We start from the raw sequence: 25292 nt of genomic DNA, 5'->3' as shown, positions 1-25292 counted from the left end.
GGCAAACAGAGGTGAGTGCCTTGGGAAGGTCACCAGCATGGCTACCACTAAAAGACAGAATACTGGCCTTGCAATGCAGGCCAATGTGCTTGGCATTTAAAAGGAGCTACAGATGGCCAAAACCGGTTTGGCTCAGTGGATAGAGCGTCGGCCTGCGGACTGAAAGGTCCCGGGTTCGGTTCTGGTCAAGGGCATGTACCCGGGTTGCGGGCACATCCCCAGTGGGAGATGTGCGGGAGGCAGCTGATCGATGTTTCTCTCTCATTTATGTTTCTAACTTTCTCTCTCCCTTCCTCTCTGTGAAAAATTAATAAAATATATGTATATATATATTTTAAAAAAGGAGCTACAGATGATGCCTACTTACAATAAAATTAGAAATAAAAGGCAAATACAATTACCTAACAATTAACCAATAGTCCTTCACTGAGCTTTGGTTATCAAAGCGAGTAAACTTTCCAATATATTAACCTGTCTGCTTCTTATCTAAGGCTTTATCCATCACGAAAATGAACCTTTGCAAGACCTTAAGTTTTCCCTTCTTACAGGGCGCTCAGACAATGTGGTGAGACGTGACTGCCACCATGTGGGCAGAAATAGTATATAGACTTCCATAATTACCATATTCTTTATTCTGAAATGCAATGAAAACAATGATTAAAAGATGAAAATCTGCTTTAAGTTTTATTTTAGATCCAATAATGAGACGTCCATTTTTGGTACAAGTTGTTGGACACTGATAACTAGCAAAAGCCTTGCTACTCCAAGTACCAGTACGTCCCACGAACCAGCAGAATCTGTATTACCTGGGAGCTTACTAGGGATGCAGAGCCAGACCCCACCCTGCATGCCCTGAATCCGAATCGGCATCCCCGAAGATGCCCAGGGGTTACCTGTACACACTACTGGCCGGTAAGTGTCATCTACAGCTGGCATCTGCCCCCGTGACTCTCATTCCCTACTGTGTCCCCATCCAATGCAGGGGCAGGTGACTTACTAAAAAGTTCAGATAAGAAAAATGCAGCTAGTCTTGAATCACTTTATTAACTTGATGTTCCCTTTGCTTAGGTCAAATTAATGGATTAACTCCACAATTCAGAGAAAAAAATTAAAACAAATTTTCCAGAAAAAAAGGGCTTATTTAGTTTCAGGAGAGATGAGAGTATTTTATTTTGCCCAATCAGAGCCCTTCAGCATAAAGAGACATTCATATACATATATATGAACATTTTCCAGAAACAGTAATTTATAATACATTTTTAAAATACCAGTTTAATGGTATTTATTTACAAAAATATCCCATTACCTAATTTTAAACCTTTTTCTGTGATGACAGTTTTTAAAGTACAGGAATGCAAAATAACTACAAAGTTTACCACACTTTTAGTGTTTGCAATAGTGCTTTTTTGACTTTTTCAAATGAAATAGTACACAGAGATGGGTTGTTTTTTAATCGTATTTCAAATGCATATTCCAGCAATCACCTCTGAGATAGTTACTGGACTGAGCAAGATATAAAAAAAAGAAAAAGAAAGTGCAACTGAACACTACCTGTATGTACAGGTTTACGGTCGACACAAGCTAGAGCTCCACACAAGCATGCTGGCCCCTGAATGAGAGAAAAACTTCATCTTGCTCTTTTTAATAATTTTTGGCGATGCATTCATTTACAATGAACCAACAGTTTAACTAGAAAGCAAAATGTTTTTCTGGTTCTAACTACCATGTAAAGCAGAGGTCACACCTAAAATATCACGGTACTGTTTATTTACAAAAAAAAGTAATTAAAAAAACACGATTACCCTCTTTGCATTTCTTTCTATTAATATCAGTCTGTTGTCAACTCCTTACATTGTCTTAAGTTGAAGCAAAGTTTAAACAACACAAAATACATAGCAAAAATATTAAAAAAAACAAAACTTGCAAATAAATAGGATTCCATTGCCATTAGCCTATATCCATTTTAAATGCCTGAGCAAAAATAATCTACAATAAATACTGATTTATTTACATCTCACACTATAAAATTTTAGTTTAAACTATGAGCCTCATTGTGAAATACTGGCAAAACTGATAATCATGATTTTTCTGATGTAAAGAGTGTAATAAAAAGAGCAATTATATTTAGCCCTAAACTACAGTACTCAATTTGTAAATGAATTGTGCTCAATAATTTAAGACTATTTAATAACCAAAGAAAGCAACGTGATAACCCTGATAATTGGGGAGTTAATAAAACCCATTTAACTCAGCTGAGAAAGGTAAACTAAGGTTTCCCCTTTAATTTTTGTTTTCACAACTACTTTTGCCCACAGAACCTTTCAAACTTGTTACAGTCCTAAAATCATTAATATTCACAGGAAAAATAATCCCCATGGTACTTTATAAGAAATTGATCAGAGTGATGAAACTGTGTAATTACAGTATAATTAACAAAAGCTGTAAACAGTTATCTTCACATTAATTTTTAAATGAGAAAAAAAGATGGGCATAAATATCAATCCAAGAGACCAGAGACTTTAAAAGGGAAAAGGAAAAAAAAGAGGACACTTAAGATAGAGGAGTGCTCTTTTTCAAACTAAATACAGATTAAAAATTCTAGGAATATTGATCAACAAATTCTATAAACTACAAAATAAAAACCTTCATTGACAAAAATACATAAACTCTGTTTTCATTTTTTGGAAATTTATTTTTAAAAAAGGTAGAAGAAAATACCTGGAAAATTATTTTAAATATATATATTTTAAAACAATAGTTAAGGTAGGCATCCAACTTAGCAAGCTGCAGCTATTGAGAAAGATCTTGCAAAGATTGTTGTGGGCATTTTCTTCAAAATAAAGTTAATATTTGAAAATGCTCAATAGAGGGTTTTACATAGAAATAATCTCTTTCCTGTCATGTGTGAAGACTTTTGAATGATGTATGATTCTTTAAAATTAATTGTATCTCGATATGAGATACCAGTATTTCTTATTATAAGCGTGAAACATAACTTTTTTTGTATGGAAAATATACATACTTTTTAAGTACTGTGACTTAAACTTAACAAGTTCACCATTTTTAAAATTAAAGAGTACATTTATAAAAATTCCATTTTAAAACTAAAAGTATATTCTCTAGCAGTATGTATAAATATAACGTTACTGGATGATCTTAAAACAAATCTGAAAGTGTTGCAGTAATTTTAAACCTAGAACACTGAAACGCACAGCAAATGATTTTACTTTTTATTCTTGAAAACTGTATAAAACCTATTAAAGGTTTTAAAACTATGATCAGTTTAATTGTTTAAGATGCAGCTAGCAGCATACTCATGATTTTGGTATGTTTTTATATATATGTATCACTTGATTTGAACTGACAAATGTGGATTAAATGATAAAAAGTTTTCATTACCTAAAAAAGTGCAGAAAAATTCAAGTTTAAAGTTCAGTGCTCTTTATTTTGAAAGAAAAAATAAACAAAATCTCAAAAGTTAAAATGTAAAATAAATCTTTGACACAAAAAAGTTACCTTTGGATATAGCTTTTCTAATGTCACATGAGAAAATGCCTTAAGCAAAATGTATACAGAATATAAAACTCAGGGTGAACTTTAAACTCTGTGGTGTCTTCCTCATATTTTTCCTTTCCTCAGCTGTCTTCCCACCGCCCCCTATAACCTAAAAGTATGTAACACTTTCAGACTTGTTTGAAACACTCACATATCTACATGAAATAACTTCAGAGGTACCTACAATTAAGTTCTAAGCAAAAGAAACACTTTTCTTTAAAGTACTGTACTTAATTAAGCTGTAATATACTACACAGAACATAGACAAGTAGCAGCATTTTTTCACATCCATATAAAAATCAAATTAAGTTAGCAATAGCTCGGTTTTATATCTATAACCATTTTTGGAAACACTCTGTACAATTGAAATGCAAACTAAAGGGATTAAGATGATGCAAAACTTTAAATGGCTATAACACACAGAATTTGTCAGAATATAAGATTTCGAATAACTTTCTAAGCAAATGCATTTGGATTTTAGTCTGAAGAGTGAAATGAACTAGATATATGGTACATACAGGGAAACCACTTCCTATTCACAGACTGCTAATCAATGAATACTTCAATGCTTTAGAGCCAAGGACAAATGCAACAAAGAATAATGTTTGAGGATATGAAGGAAGCACACGTAATCTTTCATTTTTCTAACATTTTCTACTTTGACTTTTTTTTTTTTTTTGGTTTGTTCTCCTGAATTCTTGGCTTGCTGGTGACTATTTCTGCATTTAAAAAGAAAAAATAGAGATGTTATCTCTCAAATTACAATAAATTCCCTGGGTTAGTTATTCCTGCAGACTGTCTCTTATCTACAGACTGAGTCAAGTATAACTTCGAGAAGCTTATTTCCTATTTTCAAAAATACTTCAAGCTTTCTAATCCTAAATTTCTAGTGTGCTGTGCATAATTTGTAAATTTAAAAATGAAATAAAGTAACCCAAAATATTGGTTTAAAATTTTCTTATAAAATCCATCTCAAGTAAACGTATCTACTTCTCTATTTGAAAATAATTACAAGATTGGTTCATTTTATATACAACAGTAAAAATGAAGTGGATATACAATTAACACAATACAGCAAATTAAATAGAGTTAATATGCCCTTCCACATGAATGGGTAACCAACCATTATATTACTTATTTAGTGCTTCTCAACTTCAAAATCTGTAACTATACCTTTAAAAAAGGGCCTAATACTTCCTGTGACACAGGGAATAATGGGTTTATTAGATAATGTACAATAAAAATTAAACAATTTGTAAACGGCTGATGTTCATCATACAGCTGACATTAAAAAAACAGAAATATGTTATCAATAGATACTTTCTACAAATTCAAAAACTTTTGAAAAGTACTGTATCTTTAAAACATTTCTTTTGGCTTGATCAATTATCTCTACCACATATATTTAGTCCCTCTCTAATGATATTTAAAGTAAATTTTAATGTAAACTTTTGTATCCCGTAGTGCACATTATAAAAATGTAAACAAAAGGCATTATTAATGAAAAGAGTTAAGAGGAAACGATGCGTAACAGACTGCATGAAATTAGGGTGTTCTACATTACCTTTAATGATCACATGGAATAGAAAAACAACCATCATGTTTGCTATCAATTTGTGCTCTGATTATCTCAATGAAAAAAGAAACTGGTTTTAAACAAATTTTTATAGAAAAAAATATTTAAATTTAATTAAGTGTAATGCTTCTATTTTGCTTTTCCTTGATTGCTTTAGTAACAATCAATAATAATCTCAGATGCCGGCGTACGAAATTACTTCCAAGGTCTACTGAGTTGTCTCCTTTTTGTCTGCAATGCTATTTTAGGAACCAATCTTTAACTGTCTACTGATGGTCTCATTGGCATTACATTCCAATACAGATATAATTTCGTTATAAAAATGCACATATTTTCCTTTCCTTGGGCTTTTTAAAACCTTGAAAGGGCATGTACAGATGTATAGTATACGTCTACAGAAAATATTTCATAGGTCATCAGACTAGACTCTTATATAGATAATTATTGACAACAGATGCTTGTAGTTTTCCATGCGACAGCATGTGCACTAAGATTTAATTGGCTCATCACCTGAGTGTACTGGAACTATTAGCAAATCAGGGGCATTTAAAAAAGGGAGCTGAGCACTTTATTGAAATAATGAAACGTTTTTTAAGCAATTTTAATTAAATAATGCAAAGGTACATTTGGTTAAACATTTTATAAAAATTCAAGCAAAATTAAAAACTTAGCCAATTTCAACATTTCTACAAATTTAACCAGTAACTCTTTTGGTCAAATCCACCTTTAGCTGAATTAATGAGAATGAGGACAAAGGACACTGAAGTATTCTCCTCACCACAATGGAGGTTTTTCTCACTTTCCGCACTCCGTAGCCACTACATGGAAACTCCCAGGATGATGAGCAGTCAGTTATGCTCTACACTTTTCTTTTCAACGAAAAGTGATGTATCACCTTGTTTTGCTTTTGACAAAATATGGGCTAAACACAAGTATACAATGACAAGAATCCAAGAGTGGCCCATACACAAGTCAACCATGTGTATGTCTTTATTATTTAAAGCCCGCCATTTAGCTTATCTGCCTAAAGTTATGGTAACACACATTTTGTTTCTTTTTCACTAATGATACTGAGGACCAGTCAGTTTAAGGGAGGGAAAGTCCCAGATAGCTGTTTATAATTCAGTCAGTGAGACCAAACATAACCATTTCTGCTTCAGAGCTTCAACTTATTGCCTCTCCCCCAGAGGTAAAACACTGATGGCAGATGCAACAGCACAAATCTTTTGGCATATGACAGTTTAATACAGGAATGATCCAGGAATAGCCACGGCTCCTCAACATCCCCCTTGGTTTCTTCCTTTGTAATGTGCGACCTGCTTAGTTCCCAAACGGTCATCTCACAGTTGGCACAGACCATACACTCCACACTGAGTATGTGGACACTCCTCAGAAAAGCCACATGACTGAGGTAAAACAGTGCATAATTGTGCTAGGAAAGAACAGTATCCAGTGATGAACATCCTTTAATGTTAACTTTCCTAAAGTAAAATCAATGAAATGAAAAAGGAAAATTCTTTTTCCTTTTGGCTGAAGTTGAACTTAGTTGGATTTCTGGTGGTCAGAACTGGTACCACTTCTTATCTTTGTATTTCAACATCATCTAAAGGGGAGAAAACATGAAAAACATGTTTTAAAAATGCCAGAACAACAATATTCGTAATTTGTATCTGATTACTATATTTTTCCAAAACTTACCATACTGAAACATTCTCTAGTGTCACCATATTATTTACTTCAAATTAACTTATAATGAAAGCAATAAGTAAGAACTGTTTCACTCAGAGAAAAAAGTCCATAACTATTAAGAACCAGACTAGAAGACCCTCACATTTCTTAGACACATGACATAATAAAATTTTGGCTCAGTGCTCTCTTTGGTGACCTAAGATAATACAAATAAGTTAATTTTCAGTTCTCTAATTTTAACTAGAAATAATGCTTAACCTGGAATGGCCTGGCTGGCGTGGCTCATTGGTTGAGCGTTGACCTATGAACTAGGAGGTCATGGTTTGATTCCTAATCAGTACACATGCCCAAGTTGCAGACTTGATCCCCAGTGTGGGGCACACAGGAGGCAGCTGATCAATGATTCTCTCTCATCACTGATATTTCTAGCTTTCTCTCCCTCTCCCTTCCTCTCTGAAATCAGTAAGAATATATTAAAAACAAACAAACCCGGGAACAAAAGGTTAGAAATTCTACCATTACTGTCATCTAAAATTTCCTGAGCCAGCACTGCATGACACACTTTCCTTATATGATTTCATCTGGTTCTCAAAATAACTCCATGCATTAAGCATTATTATTCTCCCACTTTATAAATGAAGAAACTGAAGCTTAAAGGGATTACCCAAACAACAGAATGGTGAAACTGGGGTTTGAGCCCATAGTCTGATTCAAGAACCTATGATCTTAGCCACCTCAATGTATTTTCTTCCTTAGACTCTAAAATATGACTCAATATTTGGCAGGAGGAAACAGCTACCAGCTTGAGCTCTTTGCTAAATATTTAGTGTAGATATATTCTCAAATTGACTGAAATGTTATATGCTTTAGAGATCACAGTCAGGTGCAGGGTTATGTCAACAAAATTCTTGCCCTAGATCAAAGGCTGCTAGACTATCTCTGAGGTGTGTTGGCCTAGTACAAGGACTGACAAAGGACCTCTGATTCTCTTTGAAGCCCTGAACAAATCTTTTCCAGGCCAAGTTACCTCTTTTATGCATTCTAGGTGACAGCATTCTTGAGCAAAAAAGAGATGACTTTTGATTGAAAAATTTACAGATCTCTAGCCGGCAGATTGGGTATTCAAACATAAAACCTTAATATGGATTTTTCAGACAACAAACTCAAAATGTCCTCAAGGTATAGGCAAGGAAGTGAATGTGTGAAGTAACCCAGTGCAAAGCATCAAGGAACGGCAGACTTGTGTGTCAAGATGAAAAAAGTGTATTGTACCTAAAGGCCTACATTCAGTTTTTAAAGTGTACTGTCCTGGCCAATAAAGCCTATTTGTAAGAGGACCAGCTAGGAAGCGTACTTTATAGATTCCCTTTCTAAGCTCCACCATGAGGTCTTAGCTCTTCAAGATGAATTCACTGCAAAAATGCTTCTTACTACTCCTCTGTCTGAATTGGTCTACAGACAGATTTAGTATTGTCTATTGAATAAAAGTGCTCGCCAGTACTAGTCATTTATATCTACCTAAAGAATCAAGAGAGGAAAATTATTTCCTTCTCTAGGAGAAACTGGTAGTAGAATCTGAGGCATTTAGGAAAGTTAGCTATGTGACTTCATTCCCTGAGAAATAGTTGCAAAGAAAAGGTCTGCAGGTCCCTCAGATTTATAAACTTCAGTAAAAGACCAAAAGCTACTGAGACATATTCTTATAATAGTTCCCTCTAGTGGCAAAAATCAGGAATTTGCCATTGTACAGAGGATACGCAAAAATTCATGTGCAGATATAAAATAGCTATAAAAATACAATAATTTTCATACTTGTTTTACTGAGGTGTTTTGTGCGGTTTTTTTTGTTTAAATATTTGCTAGACATACCTCATGAGCATGTTTAGAAAATGAATCTGCACTGGACAACATAGCTGTGGTTCTTTCTTCCAGGTCACCCAGTTTCTGCCCTCTTTCATCCAATGCCAACCTGGCTCGTGCTAATTCACCAACGACTCCAGATGCTGCTCCTTTCACACCTTCAATGCCACCAGGACCAGGGATATGTTGTGCAAGACTTCTCGAAGCCTTTCCTGAGGACGACTCTCCAACTGAACAAATTGGTAAATGAAAGAGTAACTCAAAAAATGAAAATTTTACTAATATAAAATCCTAACCCTAGCAGTTTGGCTCAGTGGATAGAACATCAGCCTGCGGACTGAAGGGTCCTGGGTTCGATTCTAGTCAAGGGCACATGCCTAAGTTGTGGTCAAGGGCACATGCCCAAGGGGGCATGCAGGAGGCAGCCTATCAGTAATTCTCTCTCATCATTGATGTTTCTCTCTCTCTCCCTTCCTCTCTGAAATCAATAAAAACATATTTAAAAATGTTTTGAAAAAGTCCTACTACCTGATAGCTCTAAAATAATTTTTAGATTGAATGACAATATAATTGCAATATTTATATATTTCACTTTATAGTTAATAGATGTTTTTCTTTTATTATGATGGTTTTAATTTTTAGATATTTTTTGAAACATGCAAAGAACAAATGTACATTTAAATATTATACTCTATAAATAACAGGACTTGTGCAAAGAAGGGTCTGGCAATTTTTTGTTGAAATGAATAATAGGTATGCTGACACCAATTTATATAACAGTAAAAATTACTCTTAAGTGTGAAAAAAACTGAATATAAATTAATTTAAAGATATCTAAATTCAAATACATAGGTTTAAATATACAGATTTAATTTAGTTTATTTACTTCATGCTTTGTTTTAAAATACTATGCTTAAGGGCTTAGAAGTAAAGAAAAACAAAGAATTTATTCATTATTCTATTTTAGGCTTCAAAAGTTATAGATATGTAACATCCATTTCTTCCTCTCCACTTATATTGTCATTTACCAAATAGATCAAATTTTCCCTTTAAAAGATTTCAGGCATTCATTGCTTTGTTTCCCTTCGTTAGCCAGACCCTAACTACCTAGATTATTGAAAATCTTAAATTCTGTTAAAATCTGCTGTCATAGTCCTTATTCCCTCAGCATACATTTCTTTCTTTAGCAATATAATTCACATCCCATAAAAATCACCCCTTTTAGTTAACTCAAAAGGCTTTGCAAACATCATCACTATCTATTCCTGAGCATTTTCATCACTACAAAAAAAAACCCCCAAAACCAAAAAAACACACAAAACTCCACCCCAACTTTATCAGCAACCAATTTCCATTTTCCTCTCTTCTCAGCCCTAGGTAATCAATTCTCTACATATTTTCATATTCTGAATACTTCATATGAATGGATTCATACAATATGTAGTCTTTTAGATCTGGCTTCTTTCACTAAAAAAAAAAAATGTTGTCAAGGTTCAAACATGCTATGGCATGTATCAGTACTTCATCCTTTTAAATGATTGAATAATATTCTACTGTATGGATTGATGACATTTTGGTAATCTACTCATCAGTTGATGGGCATTTTGAGTAGTTTCAGCTATTCTAAATAATGCTGATATGAACATTCCCACAAGATTTTGTGTGAACATGTGTTTTCAATTTTCTTGGTTATATATCTAGGAGTGTAATTTTGGGTCACATGATAATTAACTTTTTGGGGAACTACCAGAAATTTTCAAAGTTTATAGCATTTTACATTTTCACTGGCAATGTATGAGGGTTTCAACTTTTCTGCATTCTTAAGAACATTTATTATTGTATTTGTTTTTGGTTATAGCTACCCTAGTAAGTGTGAAGTGGCAGTTCACTGTGGTTTTGATTTGCATTTCCCTAATGACAAGTGAAGTTCAGCATCTTTTCATGTGTATAATGGCCATCTCTATATTTTCTTTGGAAAAAATATCTATTCAAACCCTTTGTACACTTAAAATGAGCTACATATTTGTCTTTTTATTGTTGAGTTGTAAGAGTTCCTTATATATTCTGTATAGTAGATTCTTATCACATATCAGATATATGTTTTGCAAATATTTTATCGCATTCTGTGGGTTGTCTTTTTACTTTCTTGATAGTGTTCTTAGGCTTTTAATTTTGATGAAATCCAATTTATCTATTTTTTCTTCAGTTGCTGTGATTAAGGTGTTGTATCTGAGAAACCATCACCTAATCTAAGAAAAATATTTATACTTATGTTTTCATAAGTATAAATCTTATGAAAGATTTATACTTACGTTTTCTTCTAAGAGTTTTATAGTTTTAACTCTACATTGAGGTCTTTAATCCATTTTGAGTTAATTTTTGTGTAAGGCATGAGGTTGGGGTTCCACTTCATTATTTTATTTTTTATATATATACTAGGGGCCTGGTGCACGTAATTCATGCACAGGTGGGGTCCCTAGGCCCGGCGGGAGATCAGGCTGATCAGGGCCCAAAGGCCCTGGCAGGGTCAGGAGAAGAGGTGATGGTGGCTGGGCCAGGTGCGGAAGGAACAGACACCAGACGCCGACGCTGCCCTCAGCGCCCCGCCACCCCACGGTTCCCTGCCTCCCCCCACCCTTCCCTCAGTGCCCTGACGCCACCACAGGCCAGCTGGCCGGGGGAGTAATGGGGAGAAGGGCCAGGGGAGGTTTTGATCCCCAGTTTGGAACCTGCAGGAGGCAGCCAATCAATGATTCTCTATCATTACTGATGTTTCTATCTCTATTTCCCTCTCCAAAATCAATCAAATATATATTTTTAAAATCCAAGGTTTTTAGAGGAAGAAAGGTAGGGTAAGGGAGCTACTAACAGGGGGGCATTTGAGATCTTGCTCACATTTCAGATAGGATAACATAAGGTGGTCCTCAGGGGGGTGACAGGTGAGGAGTGGAAGTGGGTGGAGCAGGGCACTGCGGGTTGAGGAACGAGCTGTAATGACTGGGAGTGTCTGTGACAGTGACACCAAGCATGTGTTGGGGCTATCACTGACATCATTTATCCCCAAGAGGTTTTGATTCTGGATGGGAGGAGAAACACAAAGATCAGCAGGCCTCTCTTAGCCTAGAAGGTGACATGGATGGCTAGAAGGTGACACGGGCAGCAGGAGCGGGCTGCCCTGCTTCCCTACAAATGTAAACATGCAGTGTAACTGCACATGGACGTCAGTCACATGACATAATCAATGCCAAAACAGCGCTGGTGGCTATGTCCTGCCACTCTCTGGCTGTGCTGTGGCACTATTGGCTGGGGGGGGCGGGGGGGGGGGGCCTGAAGCCATGACCCCAAGCACAGGTAGTATGCAAAGGGGCAGGCAGGAAGCCAGAAGCTGGAAGCCAGAGCTGACCTGGCGCTATTGGCCAGGGAGGCCGAAGCCACGCTCCAAGCACAGGTAGTATAAGAAGGGGTGGGCAGAAAGCCCAAAGCTGGAAGTCTGAGCTGAGGTGGCCCAACAGTGCTACTTCCGCCATGGAGCTGTATGGAGAGCAGCTGTCAGTGCGACTGGCTTTGGAGTCGGAAGGGTTGCGTTTCCTGCACGTCACTGGTGAGTCCCTATGAGCCCGCAGTGCGCCAGCCAGGCCAGGTGGGGACTGGGGAGGCCTTTCCCTCCTGGAGCTCTTCTTCCTAGGATGGCAGCATCAACAGCTTTTTTCCTCAATTTATTTATTTTTATTGGAAAGCAAGCTCTGGGCTTGCGGTTCCTGGGATCCCTGGGCCATAGCAGGCACCTCCAGTCCTCACTGCACCCACCTACCCCTCCTCCTGCGTTGAACGCCTGGGCCCCCGGTGGTCAGTGCACATCATATTGACTGGTCTACCAGTTCTGGTCGTTAAACCGTTATGGTTGCTGGGTTTTTATTATATAGGATTTTTATTGATTTCAGAGAGGAAGAAAGAGGAAGAGAGAGATAGAAACATCAATGATGACAGAGAACCACTGATCGCTGTCTCCTGCACACCCCCTACTGAGGATTGAGTCTGCAACACGGGCATATGCCCTGACTGGGTATCAAATCGGCAACTTTTCAGTGCATGGGACTATGCCCAACCAACTGAGCCATAGCGACCAGGGCTGTTTTATACTTCTTTTGCTAAATTATTTCTAAGTATTTTATCTTTTGATGCCATTAAAAAAGAAACTGTCTTCTTAATTTAATTTTTGGTTTGTTTACTGCTAGCATATACAAATGCAATTTATTATGTTGATCTGTATCCTGCAATCTTGCTAAACTTGTGTATTAGGTATAATTTTTTTTTGTGTGTATCCCTGAAGATTTTCTATATGCAAGAACATGTCATTTGTGAAGAGATAGTTATACTTCTTGCACTCAAATCTTCATACCTTTTATTTCCTTTTCTTGCCTAATGCTCTGGTTAAAGTCTCTAGTACAATGTTAAATAGAAGCAGTGAGACCCTTTGAATTCCCATGTAAAATTTAGAATCATTTACAAAATTTTATTGGGGGGGGGAAGTGTGCATATATGTATACACACACACACATATATATGCATGTATATATGTATGCATGTATATATGTTTGTATATATACATATGTCAGTTTTGGGAGAACTGATGTCGTATAGTGAATCTTCTACTGATAAACATGATGTATCGCTCCATTTATTTTGGTCTTCCCAAGCGTTTTATAATTTTCTATTTTCCTCATGGAGGTCCTGTACATCTTTTGTTAAGATTTACTTCAAGGTATTGTTTTTAATACTATTGTGGTTGGCAGAATAATAGTCCCCTCCCACTCATCCAAAGATAATCATTCTCTAATTCCTGAAAATTATAAGATGCATTCTTATTAATGCTAATGGATAATTTTTACAAGTCTCTCAAAAAATTCAGGGATCTTTGATCAACTTAAATCTACTCTGTATATACACTTTATAAATATTATATAATAATATTTATTTCTTTCTTTCCAAAGCAGTGTTTCCTGTATTTATCACATTCTATAGAGTATTATTTTTTTCTCTAAAGTACATCCTTTAGAGTTGCCCTGAGTGTGGTGGCAAGGTTTACTTTATTTATCTGTCCATTTATCTAAAAATGTCTCATTCTTGAGGGATACTTTGAGTATGGAATTCTAGATTAAGTCTTCTGTCAACGTATAGAATAACATTGACAGTTGAGAAGTTAGTCTCCAGCTTGTTAAAAGGTATCTATTATTTTTCTTTAGCTATCTTACAGATGTTCTCTTTGTCTTTGACATACTATATGTTCATATGCTATAACAAGCTTTGAATTTATAATAAAATATCCTTCTTGGAATTCATTAGGTTTCTTGAATGTGTGAAAAATTTCTAAGTATATCTCTTTAAATATAATTCTTCACATTCTTTCCTATTTACTTCTTGAGAAGGTCTAAGAGAAGGTTTAAACATGTGTCAGATCTTCCCCTACAACTTCTACTTCTTTAATCTTCTCCTTTGTTTTTTACATCTTTTTTGTTTTTCTGTGCTACAACCTGGATGTTTTATTTTGACCAATCTTTAATTTATGTAATTCTCCTTTAGTTTGTCTATTTTGTGGTTTTATGCATCAGCTAAGTTTTTAATTTTGTTTTTCTTAATATTTCAGTTCTCCAATTTCATTTGAGTTTTTTACACATTTATTGTATTGATTTTTAAAGTTTTCAGTTACTTGATAAATTGTTCAGGCATAATACTTATCCTCTTGAACATAACATGCATAATTATTTTACTGTCAATATTTAATTATCCCAATATTTAAAGTACCTGTGATTCTCATTTTTTTTTAATTGATCATGGTGCTGATTTCCTGGGGTCTTGGTTATTTATGACTACATATTTGAAAAATTATTTCTAGAATTCACTTGAGGACTTGGATATGTCATCTTCCTTAGCAGGTCATTCTCATTTGCTTCTGCCAGGTGCTAGAGACTTTATCAGTCTGTAAAAATCTTAGCTAAAGTTGAAAGTTTTGGGCCACTCAGACAATTTGAAGCTGGGCTAAAAGTGTGTGTGTGTGTGGTGGTGGGGAGGAGAGGTTGGGGGACCTGATTTAATTCCAGTTCATCTTGAATCTTCAGGTGCAGCCCTTTGGCATCCTTGCAAACAGGGAGATTTGTTTATCAGTGTCCCACCCTTGTCAGCACTGGGATCCCTCCATGCTAGTCCTAACAGTTTACTCTCAGCATCCTACTTCAGATCTCAAAATACTTCTGGGTAAAAGTGGCCTCAGGTTTCCAAGCTTACTACTGCAGGTTCACATCCTTCTCCATGGATATTGTCCTTACTTTATTGTTAGCTCTTTGATGTTTAATAAAATTTAAAAAATATTGTTTTTAAAATTTGTATAATTATTCTTGGTGAGACAGTTATTCTAAATTAGCAATCCTAAATGACTTGAAGTATAGTCTTCCTCTTTTTTTAAAAAATGAATTTAAAATGGACTAATCCTCATTCATCTGGTAAGTTTTTAAATGTAAAATTGCACTGTACTGCTACTTACTGGTATTTAATCTTACAGACTTTCTAATTAAACACAAAAGCAAAATTCTAAAATATTTTAGGAAAAAAAAGAAGAATAAAAGAAATGAAATTTGAGGATAATAGTTCCTACTACTTGAAAGATATGATAAAAAATTCATTGATTCATTAGTTCACTCAAGGACCAATTTCTAATTTGTTCCCAATTATGTGGAAGGCAGTAAAGGAATCAGATCTTGATATTTTAAATAACCTAAGAAGAATAGTTCTGGAGATTTTGTAAGATAAATGTTTAAGTTAAAACTTTTTCAAAATTAAGGTCATCGATTAAAGTCATAGAATTAAAATAATAATGAAGATCACATTTAATAAGAATACTTTCTAAATTATTCATATCAAGTTGTGAATACTCATTTTAGCTACCAGAAGCTATTCTGATTTTGGTTCCCTAAGTAAAATAGTTCCTGGTTTGGGTTAGAGCAACAGAAAATCATTTCATGTATACTGCTAAAACATGAATATGTTAACTGTTGTGACCAAGACGAAAAAGATGAATATAATACATACATGTAAAAAAATTTATATGGCTTGAATGTTTATGCTTTAAGATATATTACTCAAATTAAATAAATCAACTTACATAGTTCTTCTCTATCAAGAGACTGTGCACCACCTCCAAATAAGCCTTTAAAGAATCCCCTGTTTGGTGCTTCAGGTGTTTCTACAGGAGTGAAGAGTTCACCCAACATTTCCTTTAAAATCCAAACAAATTGTAATTGTTAAAGTTTCAGGGAAACTAAACTACTTTGCACGAAATTATCACTGTAATCTCTTTAACTTAATATTATAATATTATCTGCTGAGATTTAAAAACAAGAGCACATTTCAAATGATCAGACCCAATACATACCAACTTAGTCAAACAGTAAGTTATTACAACTAAATTGACTAAGACTGACTTGCTATTTTGGCTAGATTACTTTCCTTATATTTCAAGCAAAGGTGATATTCCTGCTTAAACTGGAAGATTCCAACCTTTGACAAAATTTTCACATAACTTTTATAATTAAGAATTGATAACTGTATACTTAGTTTTTCTTCCATTTGAAAAAAGAAAAGTGACTAACAAGTTAAAAGCCTAGGGCAGCCGTGGGCAAACTACGGCCCGGGGGCCAGATCCGGCCTGTTTGAAATGAATAAAACTATTGAAAAAAAAGACTGTACCCTTTTATGTAATGATGTTTAGTTTGAATTTATGTTAGTTCACACAAACACTCCATCCATGCTTTTGTTCCGGCCCTCCGGTCCAGTTTAAGAACCCACTGTGGCCCTCGAGTCAAAAAGTTTGCCCACCCCTGGCCTAGGGTAACGATGATGAAATGCAGTTTTGGAATTACTACCTTCAGCTGAGTCAGAAAATTAGTTAATTCAGAAAGATACACCAACTTATTTTTTATAAACATATGCTAGGAAGAGAATTATGCCAACACACACATGGAATTTCAGAAATATGGCTGGGAGATGGGAAATAGGAGGCTATCAATGTTCTGCTGAGCACAGAAATGGCAAAAGCCAGAGACAAAGGTTTCTAACATGTTACTGACTTTGTAGATAACACAGAGGAAGAGGAGTTTCTGTAAGAGAAGGGTTGTAACAACATTATTTACGAGGCAGCTTTGAAAAGCTCCAGAAGCAAAATAAAAGTATAGTGAGGCTGTGGGATTGCAATGAAGAGAAAAAACAAACACAGTATTGGTTCCTGGTACCAGTCCTGCTGTACTCTGGTATTACATTATTATAGCTGGAGCTAAAGTATTTATTTTTTTTAGAGTTTCTTTCTGAGTGATATCATATGGTATTTAGCTTTTTCTAACTGACTTATTTCACTCAGCATAATATTCTCAAGGTCGATCCATACTGTCGCAAATGGAAGTATTTCATCTTTCCTTATGATTGAGTATTAATTCATAGTATATATGCACCACATCTTCTTTATCCAATCACCTATCAAAGGACACTTTGGTTGTGTCCATGTCTTGGTCACCTTGAATAATGCTGCAATGAATGTAGGGGTGCATATATCTTTGTGAATAAGTGTTTTTACGTTTTCTGGGTAAATACCCAGAAGAGGGGGATTGACGGGTCATTTGGTAACTCTAATTCTAATTTTTTGAGGAACCACCGAACTGTTTTCCAGTGGCTGTACCAGTTTACATTCCCACAAGCAGTGAACAAGAGTTCCCGTTTCTCCACAGCCTCTCCAACACTTATTACTTGTCTTATTGATAATAGCCATTCTAACAGGTGGTATGTCCTTGTAGTATTGATTTGCATTTCATAATAGCTAGTGAAGTTGAGCATCTTTCTATATATCTGCTGATCATTTGTATTTCTTTTTGGGAGAAGTGTCCGCTCAGGTCCTCTGCATATTTTTTAATTGGATTATTTGTTTGGTGTTGAGTTGTATGAGTTCTTTAGTTTGGATATTAACCCTTTGTAGGAGCTGTTGTTTGCACATTTCATCTCCCATTTGGTTGGTTGCCTTTTTGTTTTGCTGGCAGTTTCTTTTGCTGTGCAGATAGATATTATTTTTATCCTAATTTTAAAGATGATGGAACTCAGAGCCAGTTAAGTTACTTGTCTAACGTCACATAATTCAGTAATTAGCAAGGCTGGGACTTAGATTCAGTTTTCTTGACTCTAAAGCTCATATTCTAAAAATAAGCTACAAATTCCAATTTACCAACAAGTAAAATAGGGTTAACTGCAAAACCTTTCATGATAAATGTTTTTTTTCCCTGAAAATCAAATATCAATTAATACTGTAGCTCAGTACTTCAAGAGCAATTATATTTTAAATGGTAAAACTAAAATAATCATTTCTAATATATAAGCAAGCACACAGGAACTTAAATAATTGAAAAAGACATAGTTTATATTTAAAGAATTAGTTTGTAGTCTCTCACAAATACAGGGTGTCCCAAAAAAAATGTATACACACTTTAATAGCTGGTTTCTATTACATTTTGAAAATGAAATATATTTTAATAAACACTGCACCTTTGTAATTATTCAAAGTGTGTATACATTTTTGGGGGACACCCTATAGATCAGTAACAATATTCAGAGGAAAAGTATCAAACCTTATTTTTCACATCCTTGCAACTATAGAGAAGGGATGACACAATTTGCCCTAAAACAGAATTATTTTCACATTAGCAATACCTCTTTAAAAAGAACTTTTTTTGGTACATGTGTATAATAGATATTTATCCTATGTAAAGAGTAGACATAAAATGTGTGTAACATTTCATATATATCTTCGGCATCACAGGAGAGAAAAAATATGGATCAATGAGATGAAGTCCCTCTTATAACAAGAGCCTGATGAAGACACTTGATCACATGTGCTCTGAAAGTCTTGATAAAGGCTTTGGATGTTCCCACATAGGCTCATATGTATATTCCTGTGCGTGTAAGGGATAGTATAAAGGCCCTTAGAGAATATTTCACCCTGGAAGAACCTATAGTAATATTTTTGTTACTTACCTGAAGATTTTCACAGGTCTCTTGGCTGTAAGTGAGCCTCTGGATTTCTGTAGGTGAAACAAGATATAATGCTTGTCCATTGTTGGTGAAGCAGAATGTTCTGGCTATCCGCATATTGGTAAGGGGCAAGTAATACACATCCAATAGAGGCCTTAAACTTGGCAAACTTGAGAAAAAAATTAAAAACTAGTTAATAATAAACAAGGTAGGTTTTAGTTTTAAACAAAGTATTATAGAAGGAAAAAGTGGCAGGGACCCTATAAACCTTATGATTTAGTGCACTTGAGTGGGAGATAAAACAAAACTGACTTGTATTCCTCATATACTTGCTCACTATTAACTGAATGGAATTAAATTCTCAGTTTAAAAGACTGTACTGGTAAATAAATAAAATAATTTCTTTCAAACTGAATATCATTCTGTAATGCTATCTTTAGAGAGAGAAAATATGATGTGTTTAAAAAATAACCTAACTCCTACCTAAAAGTCATAATATGTCCGTTGGCACAGAAGCAGGCAAGGCAGATACTGTTACTCAATGACACAATATCTCCCCGAAGAACAAACGAGGTCTCTGTAATGTTTTGCTTATAAGCACAGTTCTGAGTTGGCAGTGAGATTACTTTTGCTTGCTTTTCAGAACATATCACTGCATACTGGTTTTCACTAATTTCCTGAGAGGAGGAAGGGGATACAGAGACTGGCCGCTTTTTTTTCAATTTCTCCTTTTCATCTTTTTCTTCAGAAACGTTGTGTTCTCTCCAGGATTCATAGGCAGGTGGCACTAAGCAACCTGTGGTGTCCAGGAATGCCATTCTCAGGATCCCTCCTTTTAACCTCAATATAGTACCTAAAATACATAATTTTAGTAAATAACAAATATTTCAATCCACTCAGTAAATATGTTTATTCCAACATTGATACATAATAGACACTAAACATACAGAATATACTAGAGGCCTGATGCGCGAAATTCGTGCAAGGGCCTTGGCCCCACCCCCCACCTGCTGCCGCTGTGGCCAGGGGCCTCTGCCACCTCTGCCTTGGCACCCGTCCGCTGTGGCTTTGTCTGCAAGGAAGGACGTCTGGAAGGACGTCCAGCCTAATTAGCATTATTATGCTTTTATTATTATAGATACTAAACTGAAATTGGATCCAAAATTAAGATATTTAAATCTGGAAAAGATATCAATATTATATGCCTCAAACAGATAACGTGCCACCAAACAGATAAATGTTGGGATGTCTGGACCTATGTCTTCTCTCATACCTGACAAATATACTACCAATGAATGTGAGAGCAAGTAGATGGCATGTAGAGCTACACTGTCCAATGTGGCAGCCACTAGCCACATGCAGCTAAGGGCACTTAAAATATGGCCTGTCCAAATGATGGTATGCTGTGAGTGTAAAATACATGCCAATTTGAAGTCTTAGTACAAAAACAAATTAAAAGTAAAATATCTCTATAATTAAGAAATACTGATTACATGCTGAAATGAAAATATGTTGGCTATATATAATTACATAAGATGTCATTAAAATTAATTTCACCTATTTTCCACTTTTTTTATATGACTACTAGGCAACTGATAATTCTGTATGTTGCTCATATTGCATTATGAATAGACAGTGGTAATCGACAGAGCCAATGAGAAAAAATTTTGCACATATTTCTAAACATTACTTCACAAAATCAGAATTACCTGTAAAACTATTTAGCAGTAAATGTCAAATACATTCAAGGTATTATTTTTGTCAAATTATAGTCTTAATTTAGAAATAATACTTCTTTACTTGTTTTAATTAATGGGACTCCTTTTCCCCTATATACTTGGAAATGAAAATGTGCTTTATTCCCATTCCTAAGTAAGCTAAAAGATAGCATTAATGTTAATGATTTGGAAACCAATGGAAGGGAAGGTGTTGAATTAACTTAGCATTCCAGTTCTTATTTTAAAAGATTTTTCATATTATATTACTTTATACTTAAGTATGTCCCAAATACTGCATTATATTTCCAAATCCTGCATGGGGCATACTTATATTAAAAAGTTTTGGTTATCTGAAATTTAAATTTAAATGGGCATCCTGCATTTTATTTGCTAAATCTGGTAATCTTATAGTTTGCAGTCCAGATTTGGCAAGTAGACAATTTAATTATTTTAAACAGTGTGCTAATTTGGGAATTGTTTACAATACATATGAACATATATGAGATATAGTAATGCCAGTATGTGGATTTTTCTGAAAATGTAACAAGATAATATTTAAATATATGCCTGTCCTATAGTTAGCAGGATGTTATGTTTCCCAGCAAAGTATTAGTAATTATTGGTTCTCCTCTTGAAGGAAAAAAACAAAACAAAACAAAACATGGGACAAAGTAGAGAAACCCATCTGCTTAAAAAATACCTCACTTCTCACAGATAATGTCTGTTACATCATAAAACTAGAGGCCCGGTGCACAAAAATTTGTGCACTGGGCGGGGGGTGGGGGGGGGTCCTGTGCCTGTGCCCTTTCGCAGTCTGGGAACCCTCAGAGGATGTCCACCTGCAGGCTTAGGCCCACTCCCCAGGGGATCAGGCCTAAGCTGGCAGTCAGACATCCCTCTGGCAGCCCAAGAGTCCTCAGGGGATGTCCACTTGACAGCGGGGACCAGGCCTAAGCTGCAGTCGGACATCCTTAGCGCTGCTGAGGAGGCGGAAGAGGCTCCCGCCATCACTGCTATGCTGGCAGTCGTCAGCCTGGCTTGTGGCTGAGCAGCGCTCCCCCTGTGGGAGTGCACTGACCACCAGGGAGCAGCTCCTGCATTGAGCGTCTGCCCTCTGGTGGTCAGTGTGTGTCATAGTGACCAGTCGTTCTGCTGTTAGGGTCAATTTGCATATTACCCTTTATTATATGCCTAGTGCATGGGTGGGGCCGGCTGGTTTGCCCTGAAGGGTGTCTCGGATCAGGGTGGGGGTCCCCACTGGGGTGCCTGGCCAGCCTGGGTGAGGAGCTGAGGGCCATTTTCAGATTGGCCACACCCCCGTCAGGGTGGGGGTCCCTGCTGGAGTGCCTGGCCAGCCAGGGTGAGGGGCTGAGGGCCGTTTTTAGACTGGCCACACCCCCTTCAGGGAGGGGGGTCCTGCTGTGGTGCCTGGCCAGCCTGGGTGAGTGGCTGATGGCTGTTTGCAGGCTGGCCACAGCCCCTTCAGGGTGGGGGTCCCCCCTGGGGTGCCTTGCCAGCCTGGGTGAGGGCCTAATGGCTATTTGCAGGCTGGTCAAGCCCCCCAGCAGGGACCCTCACCCCTTAAGGGTGTGGCCAACCTGGGTGAGGGGCTGATGGATGTTTGCAGGTTGGCCACAGCCTCTTCAGGGTGGGGGTCCTTGCTGGGGTGCCAAGCCAGCCAGGGTGAGGGACTGAGGGCTGTTTGCAGGCTGGCCACAGCCCCTTCAGGGTGGGGGTCCCCCCTGGGGTGCCTGGCCAGTCTGGGTGAGGTGCTGATGGCTTTTTGCAGGCTGCCAAGCCCCCCAGTGAGGTCCCTTACCCAATGAGGGTGTGGCCAGCCTGGGTGAGGGGCTGATGGATGTTTGCAGGCTGGCCACAGCCCCTTCAGGGTGGGGGTCCCCTGGGGTGCCTGGCCAGCCTGGGTGAGGGGCTGATGGCTGTTTGTAGGCTGGCCATGGCCCCCAGCCACCCAAGCTCCCAGGGGAGGCTGGCTGGAAACAGGTTCTGGGATTTATTTATCTTCTATAATTGAAACTTTGTTGCCTTTAGCAGAGGCCACAACCGGCCAGGGCAGGCAGGAAGCTTGGCTTCCTCCATCGCCGGGGCGACCAAGCCTCCTGCTTGCTCCAGCTCCATGGCTGCTGGCCGCCATCTTGGTTGGGTTAATTTGCATATAGTTGCTCTGATTGGCTGGTGGGCGTGGCTTAGGGCATAGCAAAGGTACGGTCAATTTGCATGTTTTTCTTTTATTAGATTAGATAGGTACCTCATTAAAAAATAAACCAAAAGATTACACCATTGAGAATGAACTCAGATTCCCTCTTAATTATGAGAATTATTTTATATCCAAGTAAATTTACAGCAAATTTGATTTTATTGCAAGTTGAAAAATACCTTAAATATTTTTATGTACAGTAGCTAATATTAAATTATCTATACTTAATCCTTCTCTCATTTTTATTTATTGGGAATATTTATATCCTATTATAAACTAATGCATGCTTGTTGTAGAAAATTTAGACTAATCAGTAAAAAGAAAATAAAAATTACCCACAATCCCACTATTCAGTGATAATTACTATTAACATTTTTATTTTCATCTTCCAATTTTTTTTCCGTATACACTTAGCTGTTGCTTACTAAAAAAAAATGAGATTAGCAAGAATATTATCATTATGTAACCTTTTCTAACTAGGCATGGAGTAGTAAACACTCAAATATTTACTGAGCTGAATGACTAAATCAAACTTCCTTTAATGTAAAGACAGTTTGAAAATGAACATTAATACATAATTACATTTTAACACATTGTTTGCGGGTAGTTTTTATCACGCGCTAACAGGTGGCATAGGCCATTTTTGCTAATTTTTTGCGCAAATGGCAACGCTCAGTAAAATTACGATAACTTTAGTTTACGTATTTATACGTTACCCGCATTCTACTGCTAGTCTATAAAAAACGTATTAATACGTGTCCTGCGCTCTACTACACTGGTAGAACGTATAAATATGTAAAACGTATAAATACGTTTCCCGCATACAATGTGTTAATTCTAAATTCCAAATATTATTAAAGTCCACCCTATAAACAAGAGATAAGAGCACAATCACATTTTTTCCTATCTAGATCAGCATTAACTAGCAATGGAAACCAGAATTCTGTTATTTACAGACCTGTCAGATTCCACATACATTTGGTAACATTTAATCTCATTTTCAATATATGAAAACTACATTTTTTTCTTCTTAAAATTTGCTAAGTCACATTTCCCTAATACTTTAAAGAAGAAAAATAATCTACTTTAAAACTTCGTACTTTGAGGTTAAAAATAGTAAGATTTATGCCCGGCTGGCGTGGCTCAGTGGTTGAGTATGGACCTATGAACCAGGAGGTCATGGTTTGATTCTAGGTCAGGACACATGCCAGGGTTGTAGGCTCAATCCCCAGTAGGGGGCTTGCAGGAGGTAGGTGATCAATGATTCTCTCTCATCACTGATGTTTCTATCTCTCCCTTTCTCTTCCTTCCTCTCTGAAATCAATAAAAATATATTAAAAAAATAGATTTATAATATCTAAAAATGTTTATATAATATTTTTCTCCTAAATATGTAACAATCTTTTGCTTATAGAACATATATTTTGAAATATTCTGGATGTGTCAGAATAAGAGGACCCCCCCCACCCCAATTTTCTTTTCAGAGAGGAAGGGAGAGCAAGATAGAAACATCATGCCCGCCCCCCATAGGGGTGGAGCTCGCAACCCGGGCATGTGCTCTGACCAGGAATCAAACAGGTGACCTCTTGGTTGCTGGGCTGACATTCAAACACTGAACCACACCTGGCCGGGCTCCCCATTTTCTTAGCTAGAAATAATTTTAGATAAGATCCTAGAGTTAAAAAAGTGCAAAACCTGAACAGCTATTAAATGATACTCTTCAATCTTATTCCATGTATTCCTTTATTAAAAGCATAAGACTGTAACTATCCCCATTTAGTTTATATTTTAGAACTATTAGATTCATTCAAAAATGAAAAGCAAAGGCATCATTTATATCATAGTAAATCAAATGTTCAATATCAGTGCAGCACTGGAGCAGACTTACCACTTGGAGACACAATTACTGGCTGAAGAAGTCTTTGCTCTCCTCCTGGGGGGAGGTTCAGTGCAATGACAAGCACTGTCCCCAAGGTAGTACCAACCCATAAGCAGGGGGAAGGAGACGAGTCTGCCTTTCGAGTAAAAGTCTCACAGAAATGGAGAGCAGAGATGGCTTCTCGAGATTCTTTATCGATGCTGGTTACACTTGAACTCCGGGACCGGCTGAAGGAATTATCTTTCACATCTAAAGTAATTTGAAATGTGAGAGTGCTCAAATTATAAAATATCACATTTTTTATTTGGTATAAATTCGGCTAAATAGTTAATCTGCAAAAAGACAACATATTTAATTTTAATATTTTAACTGAAAAGAAAAACTACTTTTATGCTACTAATTTTTTTATTTGCTCAAATATAAAATGGCAAATGGATAAACCCCACACTTCATTGAGAATCACTGATCGGCTGCCTCCTGCATGCTCCCCACTGGGATTGAGCCTGCAGCCCCTGGCATGTGCCCTGGACTGGAATTGAACCTGGGACCCTTCATTCCGCAGGCCGACGCTCTATCCACTGAGCCAAACCGGCTAGGGCGGTATTTTTAATTTTCTACATTTAAAAGTACTCTAATTCTACCTTCAAATTTATTATATGATGCATTTTTCCCCAAATCTGTCCCAACGAAAGCCTTTAACGCTTTAACGCATAAAATTTAGCTTTCATTTTTCTTGAA

General features: G+C 36.5%; 1 protein-coding gene across 12 annotated transcripts in view; it reads right to left on the bottom strand.

The window, feature by feature from the left end:
* Nucleotides 1-1029: 1029 nt before the first annotated feature.
* The window catches only part of STXBP5 (syntaxin binding protein 5), a 165554-nt gene continuing 141291 nt past the window's right edge, over nt 1030-25292 (bottom strand). For all 12 annotated transcript variants that reach the window (XM_059700628.1, XM_059700630.1, XM_059700623.1 and 9 more), the window contains 6 exons: nt 24564-24803; nt 19226-19595; nt 18746-18911; nt 15837-15948; nt 8690-8910; nt 1030-6734 (listed from right to left, as the gene is read on the bottom strand). In XM_059700628.1, the coding sequence (XP_059556611.1) occupies nt 6693-6734; nt 8690-8910; nt 15837-15948; nt 18746-18911; nt 19226-19595; nt 24564-24803 (1151 nt within the window). In that variant the 3' untranslated portion in view covers nt 1030-6692. The remainder of the gene's footprint in view (nt 6735-8689; nt 8911-15836; nt 15949-18745; nt 18912-19225; nt 19596-24563; nt 24804-25292) is intronic.

The sequence above is a fragment of the Myotis daubentonii genome, chromosome 6, assembly GCF_963259705.1.
Source record: "Myotis daubentonii chromosome 6, mMyoDau2.1, whole genome shotgun sequence".
Taxonomy (NCBI): domain Eukaryota; kingdom Metazoa; phylum Chordata; class Mammalia; order Chiroptera; family Vespertilionidae; genus Myotis; species Myotis daubentonii.
The sequence above is the reverse complement of the archived record's forward strand: the minus strand, read 5'-3'. Positions and strand labels throughout refer to the sequence as shown.